The 9,397-nt window shown below is 45.4% G+C and overlaps 1 protein-coding gene across 1 annotated transcript; it reads left to right on the top strand.

The window, feature by feature from the left end:
• Positions 1-11: 11 nt before the first annotated feature.
• Positions 12-9,057, top strand: LOC122946339 (E3 SUMO-protein ligase ZBED1-like). Its single transcript, XM_044305899.1, has 2 exons — positions 12-43; positions 6,594-9,057. The coding sequence occupies exon 2, from the start codon at positions 6,627-6,629 to the stop codon at positions 8,568-8,570; it is 1,944 nt and encodes a 647-aa protein (XP_044161834.1). The 5' UTR covers positions 12-43; positions 6,594-6,626; the 3' UTR covers positions 8,571-9,057.
• The last annotated feature ends 340 nt before the right edge of the window (positions 9,058-9,397 follow it).

Below are 9,397 nucleotides of genomic sequence, written 5' to 3'. Positions count from 1 at the left end.
CCCGCCCGCCGAGTATACGGGAGATGACGGGACATGGCGGCAGGTGAGGGCGGTGATTGTATTACACCGATAGTATGGCGGATGGCTGAGAGGACACGGCAGGTGACAACCACTTGTCAGGGATGGACGTGAGCTCGGGACGGATCTACTTCCCAATGGTTACCTATAGGGAGAGCTGGCTGCTAATGTGCACGGCTCCGTCCATTAGTCATGTTCACATTGCTTTACATACACATTGAAAAACCTGCTGCCTATTGTCGCAGAAATCTGAGGCCAAGCTTAGGTTTAGATGAGGATATCCAGCTGTGCAGGCACTGAATGCATTATGAGGGCTTAAAGGGGTTCTCCGGGAGTAAAGAAAATCAAAATACTTAAATATTACTCTACTATAAATATATTCCTAAATACCTTTCATTAGTTATAATGGCTCATTTAGTCTAGGGAGCAATCATTAGGAGGAATAAAATGGCCGCCGTCCTCTGAATACACACAAAACCTGTCCTAATCACATAGGAGAAGTACTTCAGATCATCGAGGTAAAGAGCGGCCTCATCCTCCTCTCTGCTCTGCTTGTCAGGGATTACGATCCTGAATACAGTTTAATATGATCTTCAGCTGAATCTCTGTAGGAATGGAGTTCATGAGGAGACATGAAGTACAGGGAAGACGGAGGACAGACTGTGGTAATGGAGACTGCTGCTCATTAGGCCTTAATACACACGACCATTCTGTTTTGTTTTTTTTTGCGGTCCGCGGGATCTGCAAAAAAACGGAAGCCGCCCATGTGCCTTCTGCAATTTGCGGTATGGAACGGGCGGCCCATTGTAGAAATGCCTATTCTTGTCCGCAAAACGGACGCGAATAGGACAGGTTATATTTTTTTACAGAGCAACGGATGCGGACAGCACACGGAGTGAATGGGTCCGCACCCGAGCTGCAAAAACTGCGGCTCGGGTGCGGACCAAAACAACGGCCGTGTGCATGAGGCCTTATCTACACCCACGCCTCTTCTCTGTACTTCATGTCTCCTCATGAACTCCACCAGGAGCGGCGCAGAGTAAGCACATGGGGGGGGGTTGTGAAATTGGATAACCCCTTTAAGTATTTTCATTTTCTTAATTCCTGGAAGAACCCCTTTAAAGAAACAGTTGTAAGAACTTGTGCCGTTCCAGTGCTCCCGATTCCTTTCCTTATGATACTCTCACTGGGAGGTGGGATCCCAACTCTCAAAGATTAAAGGGGTGTTCCTGTCTATGACATTGATGGTATATCGCTAGGATAGGCTATCAATGTCAGATAGGTGCAGGTCCAATCTCCAGAACAGGACCTCCAAGTGAACAGCAGCAGCCGCACATGCCCAGCGCCCTCCATTCACCGCTATGGGAGTTCCAGAAGCGCTGGCTCTTTTTATGGCAGTCCCATATCGGTCAATGGAAACGTGACCGCTGATGTGCTCTTCTTCACTTCGGGGGCCCCATTCAGTGGATATGCCATCAATGTCCCAGATGGATCAAACCCTTTAATGGAAATTGTATGGAATTGGATATGCCTTAGGGGTCTTCCAGGATTTATTTCCTTTTTAAAGGGTTTTTCAGAGATTTTTTTTTTTTTACTTTTTAACTGATGTCCTATCTTCTGGATAGCTCATCAGTATCTGATTGGGGGTCTTGACACCCGGGACCCCCGCTGATCAGCTGTTTGAGAAGGCACTGGTGCTTGCAGTAGCTCCGCAACCTTCTCTCAGCTCACCAAGCACAGCACCATCCATTGTATTGCAGATCAGCCCCATTCACTTCAATGGGGCTGAGTTGCGCCTAGGCCACGAGACCGATGAAGGTGATGTCACTGGCCTAGGTGCGGTAAGCTGCAGTGCCACTGTGAGCCCCGGGGCCTTCTCAAACCGGTATCGGACCCCCACCGATCAGATACATTAAAAAATCTCAGAAGACCCCCTTTAAGTAAGCCCCCTAGCGTGTGGTACCTAATGAAGGAATCATCATTGCCTGCTCCCTGCCACTCTGGTTCCATCCCCATGATCCTCTGGGTTGGGTACGGACCGGTGCACTACCGCAGCCAATGACTTGACCCCTCAGTCATGACGTGACCCAGCAGAGACCTGGCGATTAAAGATGTTTCACCTGCTGCAGCGGCGCAAATACCCTGTCTGTACCCCGGCCAGGAGTAAACAAGCTGAGGATCAGAAGATCAGAGAAGAGCAGGAGCTGCGCGGAGAAGGCAAGTTTGATTGCTTCATTAGTTACCACACTCCAGGGACTTACTTAAAATGGGCCAAATCCTGGAAAACCCCTTTTAAATGTCTGTGGCCAGAAAGCCCCTTGATAAAAATGTACCATATTAACTGCCATTCATTTAAATACAGCTTTAGGCTACATGCACACGCCCGTATGTGTTTTGCGGCCCGCAAATTGCGGATCCGCAACAAAAAAACGGTTGATGTTACGTATGGCATCCGTGTTTTTTGTTTTTTTTTGCGGATCAGTTTTTTTTGCGGATCCATTGTAGTAATGCCTATCCTTGTCCGCAAACTAGAAAAAAATAGGACATGCACTATTTTTTTAGCGGAGCAACGGAACGGACATACTGATGCGGACAGCACACTGTGTGCTGTCCTTGTTTTTTGCGGACCCATTGAAATGAATGGGTCCGCATCCTATCCGCAAAAAAAAACGGATCGGACACTGAAACAAAATACGGTCGTGTGCATGTAGCCTTTAAAGAATACTCTCATCATTCTCAATATACAGGTCATCCACCTTACTGCACAGGGATGAGGGACATCCAGATGAATTAGGGGCTTTCACCATGAGCACAGATATAAAACGGTGAGTGAGATTAAAGGGGTTTGTCACAGAAAAGCTATTTAATAAAATGTATCTGTATAGCACCACGTGTTTTTTTTTTTTTGTGTCCTGCTCACTGAGAAGGCCGCACATGCTCAGTTTTATCCATCAACTGCCTCCTGAGCTGTGATAGGACAGAGCATGGGCACGCCCCCTTAGCTGCAGCAGAGAGGACACTCCCCTTGAGCTGTCAGCTTGATGTAAATCTAGCAGAGCAATGAACGGGGAGATCTCTGGATCCATGTGAGGTACAGGGCCGGTTCTAGCTTTGTTAGAAAGAGACTGTTGTGTACTGTATGATGTCTGATTTTCATTGTTTACATTAGTCATGGGATAACCCCTTTAAGCCATCATGTTTAAAGGGGTTTTCCTATAATATAAAGGTATCCGTAGGATCACAAGAATAGGGGCTCTGTGTCCACTGTCCACCCCTATATAAATGGAGCAGCAGGTCAAGTGCAGTCTGTCGGACTGCCAGAAATAGGCGAGTACATCACCAGAAGTCCCAAAGAGAGTGAATGGAGCAGCAGCGGACATACTGTGCATGCCGCTCCATTCATACGAGGACATAAGACCCCTGTTCTTATTATCGTTGGGGGCTCCAGTGGTCGGACATGATACTTATCCCCTACCCCTTTTGATGGCTAACCTCCGGCACTCCAGCTGTGGTAAAACTACAACTCCCAAGATGTACATTTCCTTGGCTGTTCTCAGAACTCCATAGAAATGAATGGAGCGTGCTGGGAGTTGTAGTTTCACCACATCTGGAGTGCCGGAGCTTAGACATTACTGCCTACCCCATGGATAGGAGATACGTTTGTATAATGGAAAAAACCCTTGCAATATGTGCATAATTATGTAGGTAACTTCAGGCTGAGAATTTGGCGGTGGAGATCATGAGACGGGGTAATACTCAAAACTAGGGCTGCAGTAAACTAATATTCTTGTAATCGGGTATTCTATCGATTATATTTCTCGATTCATCGATTAATCTAATAAGAAAAAGCTACTTAAAATAACGTACGTAATTAGGCATGTATAAAGTTATTGGTTTGAAGGGGTTAATAACTTTATACATGCCTAATGCCAAGGTGCTTCCATTAACCCCTCCAAACCAATAACTTTATACATGCCTATTGGGTTTGGAGGGGTTAATGGAAGCACCTTGGCATTAGGCATGTATAAAGTTATTGGTTTGAAGGGGTTAATAACTTTATACATGCCTAATGCCAAGGTGCTTCCATTAACCCCTCCAAACCAATAACTTTATACATGCCTATTGGGTTTGGAGGGGTTAATGGAAGCACCTTGGCATTAGGCATGTATAAAGTTATTGGTTTGAAGGGGTTAATAACTTTATACATGCCTAATGCCAAGGTGCTTCCATTAACCCCTCTAAACCCAATGGGCATGTATAAAGTTATTGGTTTGAAGAGGTTAATGAAAGCACCTTGGAGGTGCCTTCATTAACCCCTCTCTAAACCAATAACTTTATACATGCCAAGGTGGTGCCTGCAGCCTCCATTAACCACTCTCTCTCCATCTGCCTCCCCCCAGCCTCTGATCTTGCCCCCAGCCTCTGATCTGCCTCCCCCCAGCCTCTGATCTGCCTCTCCCCCCCCCTCCCCCCAGCCTCTGATCTGCCTCCCCCCAGCCTCTGATCTGCCTGCCCCCTCTGGTAACACAACCCCCCCCTCCCTCCCCAGTATTAATCATTGGTGGCAGTGGCCACAGTCCCTCCCCTCCTCCTCCTACTCTGTCCTCATTGGTGTTCAGCGGCAGCCGCGCACAGTGGGGAGGGAGAGACTCCCCCCTCCTCCCTCCGCTGTGCCGGCCGGCCCAGTCCTGCCTCTCTGGCCTCCGGAGGACACAGAAGCGGTGAGTGAGACGCTTAATTTCACTCCCGCTCCGTGATCATGTGATGTAACGATTACTCGATGCAGGGAAACTGCATCGATGAATTTTTTGACTCGATTTAATCGAGTTATTCGAATAATCGTTTCAGCCCTACTCAAAACTAGTGAGGGTTTTTTGTTTTTATCTCCATAGCAACGTCAAATCTTGGCGCTAGCTTGAAATTTCCATTCATTAGAACCAGAAAGATGTTTCACAGTATCATAGAGAAAACAAGGGTAAGCAGGCACACTCAAATCTGGGTACAATTAAATAATTTATTTATAGTTCTCGTGGTATATAAAATAAATGTGGAAATTTAGTAGTAAAAATGTAGTTAAAGGAGTAGTATTTTAATAGAATAGTGGGTGATCACCACTGGGTAGTGAGTACCCTATAAAATATCAAAAATATATCAAGAAAAACTGGAATAAAAGTCTGGAAAAAATGGGTCTATAGAGTCTTTCATAAACTGTTTTCCATATGATGGTGGCCACTGTTTAAAGGATAAAATTGATAAAAGATGTCTTATATGATGAGGTAGTACTTTGTAGAGGTTGAAAAACTCTGAGCAGAGGATGATAACTCCTTTTTGTATATTATTGTAAATGTCAGTCGCCGCACAGTCCAGGATAGATATTGCATCCTTCAAGTCTAACTTTTATTTCATTATCTCTATCACTTCAATTTTCACCTCTTTTCAAACTAAATATGCCAAATAAGATGGGCATAAAAGTAATTGAACGCATCAACCTCATTGATAATGAGAATCGGCTAATAAATGAGTTGATTACTGCTGCCTTATAAATACCACAGCATCTACCATAATCCTCCACTTACTGATGAAGGGACTGTGTCCCGAAACGCGTTTAAGCAGCTGAGGATTATTGTACCAACTATCACCCTGAAACAGAACAGGAGGAATACGGAGAACAAACTCAGAAAAGATTGTGATCACGGGACCGCTGACGTAATTTACCAGACGCGCGAACCACGCCCCCAGCGTCCTAGGCAACACGAAGGACGCTATCGACTACACAGCCTTCCAGGAACCGCCGATTACTGCCGGAGGACGAAACGCAACCAGTGCTAGGAAGGGTAAGTGATCTCTGTAGCCAGAGACAGTGCGGGACGCCGCACTTGGGCACAGAGCTCCGCTTCCCTCCACAGCTTGGCATACCAATACAACAACTGTTTAGACTGCCTAAAGAATTATAGCTATATGCACATGCCTACTGCTCTATGTGAAACATATTGAAATAGTGCAATATCTATCCTGGACTGTGCGGCGACTGACATTTACAATAATATACAAAAAGAGTTATCATCCTCTGCTCAGAGTTTTTTAACCTCTACAAAGTACTACCTCATCATATAAGACATCTTTTATCAATTTTATCCTTTAAACAGTGGCCACCATCATATGGAAAACAGTTTATGAAAGACTCTATAGACCCATTTTTTCCAGACTTTTATTCCAGTTTTTCTTGATTTTTTTTTTTTTTTTTCTTGATGATTTTTTTTGATATTTTATAGGGTACTCACTACCCACTGGTGATCACCCACTATTCTATTAAAATACTACTCTAACTACATTTTTCCACACTTATTTTATATTCACTCATCCTACCACGAGAACTATAAATAAATTATTTAATTGTACCCAGATTTGAGTGTGCCTGCTTACCCTTGTTTTCTCTATGATTATATGCTCCTGACTGGGTGAGTCAGATCAAGCAGTCCTGCACCTCTAACATTTACCTAAGCGGTAGAGCCATCTATCCTATTTATTTACCTGAATGTTTCACAGTATGACGCCTTTCTCATTTGTTTCCCCAGAAAAATATATCCATTTTAAATTGCACCTATAAGATGGCATCCAGTTTGGGCACCACAATAAGAAGAAAGAGGGAAAAGGTTTCTAGTCTTGAGATGACCTCATCCAGTTTGTCCACGGACCACTGCAAGCCCAAGCTGTGGAACTACTACACAAAGCTTGGCGATGCCTGCGTGGAATGTAAGGTCTGCAGGAAGCAGCTGTCTTCCCAAAACAGCACCGCAGCCATGCGGGAGCACCTCGTGAACAGGCACAGCCTCCGTAGTATTGGCATTCCTCAAACTAAGGAACAACTCGAGCTTGATTACCATGAACAAGAAGGGGCAGCTAAGAGGTTGCGACAAGCAGTGCCCATTAATGGCTTCTGCCCGTCGGTCTCTGAGTCACAGCCGCAGGTAATTGCTGACCTGATATTGGAGATGATCTACCGGGACCTTCATCCTCTTTCGGTAGTGGAAGATAAGGGCTTTGGTCTCCTCCTTGGCTACTTGGAACCAAATGTCGACCCTCCAAGCTCAACACAACTTGCCGATATGTTGTGGCACAAATACACCATCGTGAAACAGCAAGTCAAGTGTTGTCTCCAGTCTGCCCTCTCCGTGGTCCTCTCCATTGAAAGCTGGAATGACCATTCCAAGAAGTCCTGCCTCAGCATTACCGCAAATGTCATTGACAGTGAGTGGAGGTTATGTAGGTACTTGCTGGAAACGCAACACGTTCTCCCAACCAAGACTGATGACAACTTGACGGAACGATTGTATTTGGTCCTGACAGAGTTTGGATTATCTAGTAACCTCGTGTTATGTGTTGTATACGATCGATCAGTGTCGTTGACCGCTCATGCCCAATCTTTAAAAGATACTTACGGGTGGGCCAGTCTCTGCTGCACTTCCCACGTGTTACAGCTTTGTGTGCAAGCAGGGCTGGAGGTCCAGGAAGTGAAGGAAGTGTTAGGTGCAGCCAGAGGGTTGGTGAGCTACTTCCAAGAGGACTTCAAGGCCAGTTGTTACCTCAATGCCAAGCTGGAAGCTATGAACAAGCCCAGGCTGGTCATGGATACAGAAAGATACTGGATTAGCACTTTAGAGATGTGTCAGAGTTTGTTAGACCTTAAGTGGGCAATCCTTTCAGTTTTGGAGGAACGGGGGGCAAAGAACTTGTCGGAGCAGCACTGGAAGTTGCTGCAAGACTTGGTGCTCATGTTGAAGACTATAGGGATTGCAGCGGCCTTCTTGCAGGAAGAACAGAATGCTTCCATTTCATGCTTGATGCCCTGTGTTCATGGTATTTTTACGACCATCGGACAAACATCCGAGGGTGGCAGCAGTGTTATTAAAGCTGTCTCCTGTGAAATACGCTCCGAGATCTGTCGACACTGGGATATGATGGATGAAGGGAAACTAATAACCAACCCTTCTGCAGTTGCCTCCTTTTTGGACCCTCGCTTCAAAGAGTTGAGGTTCCTTAAACCCTGGGCTAGAGGAGAGCTGCACACTGTAGTGAGAAACATGCTCTCACAGATGTGCGAGCCATGTGCCCCTCACCGCTCCTGGATACCAAGCAGCTGTGCCATTGAAAGTGGTATGGAGACCCTTCCATTGCCTGTTCAGAAGGACAAAGGGCCCATTGTTGGGTCTGAAAAAGTCTATGATCTTCTACTTGGAAGAGATCCAACGGAGAATATGCCTGATGCTCACCAGCAGTTGGAGAACTACATAGTGGAACCTGTCTGCAAACGTACCACGGACCCTCTAGCGTGGTGGAACAGTAAACACCACCGCTTCCCGACACTGGCTCGATTAGCCCGGCAATATCTTGTTATACCGGCCACTGCTGTGAAGCCGGACCATGCTTTTAGCACAGTATTTGACCCACTGGAGAAGCGCCGCGCTGCTCTGGAAGCCAAGTATATGGACCAGATCCTTTTCTTACACCAGAATAAGGACTTGGTAGAATGGAGCATGAAACCAAATGTCTGAGGGTTATTTGCTCCTTTTTCTTGTCTTTGTCTGAAAAGTGGACTATATGGGTTTAAAGAACCCTTCGGCCTTCTTCTTGTACATAACCCTTCACTATCCTAACGTCCATCTAGTACTGGACACCACTTCACCTGCTCTACTTTCATCATGTCCTCTATATACGCGGAGGTCTGTCAAACCTGGTACCAAAGAGAAGTGGAGCAGTTTCCCGTATCTGCTGATCAGATTCCAGCCCCCGTTTATAGGTGCAGTCTGGTTGCTATCGGCAACTGCTCCACTTTTCGTTTGCACCAGTTTTAGTGGCCCCTCCCTTGACACCTCTACTTCATGTGCACAGCTTATGTTATGAACCCTCGTTAGTAATTCTGTAGATATCTGTACAGTTCCTTCACATGCACTTTTCAATATTTTGACTTTTTTTGCAAAATTTTAAAAATATTAACTGCACCCCCACCTAATAATGTATGCGTTTAAATATTGTACATGATTGACATGGTGTTTTGTAATAAAATAATTTTGCTACTGCAGAGTATGATCACATTCCTATGAGGAGTATAGTATTAAAGGGGTTGTCTCGCTGCAGCAAGTGGCATTTATCATGTAGAGAAAGTTAATACGAGGCACTTACTAATGTATTGTGATTCTCCATATTGCCTCCTTTGCTGGCTTTATTAGTTTTTTTTCCATCACGTTATCATACCTCTCAACTTTTGAAAAGATGGAAACTATGTCCGTCGCGCTGCGGCAATTTTTCTTCTGCACTAGGCCACGCCTCTAACTCTGCCCAAAACATAACTAAGCACCTAATCCCACCCAGTCCACTAAAT

This window comes from Bufo gargarizans, chromosome 9 (assembly GCF_014858855.1).
Source record: "Bufo gargarizans isolate SCDJY-AF-19 chromosome 9, ASM1485885v1, whole genome shotgun sequence".
Lineage (NCBI taxonomy): Eukaryota > Metazoa > Chordata > Amphibia > Anura > Bufonidae > Bufo > Bufo gargarizans.
The sequence above is the reverse complement of the archived record's forward strand: the minus strand, read 5'-3'. Positions and strand labels throughout refer to the sequence as shown.

What these genes read in the sequence shown, in the direction of transcription:
- LOC122946339 (XM_044305899.1), top strand. Translation starts at nt 6,627, where the DNA reads ATGGCATCCAGTTTGGGCACCACAATAAGAAGAAAGAGGGAAAAGGTT.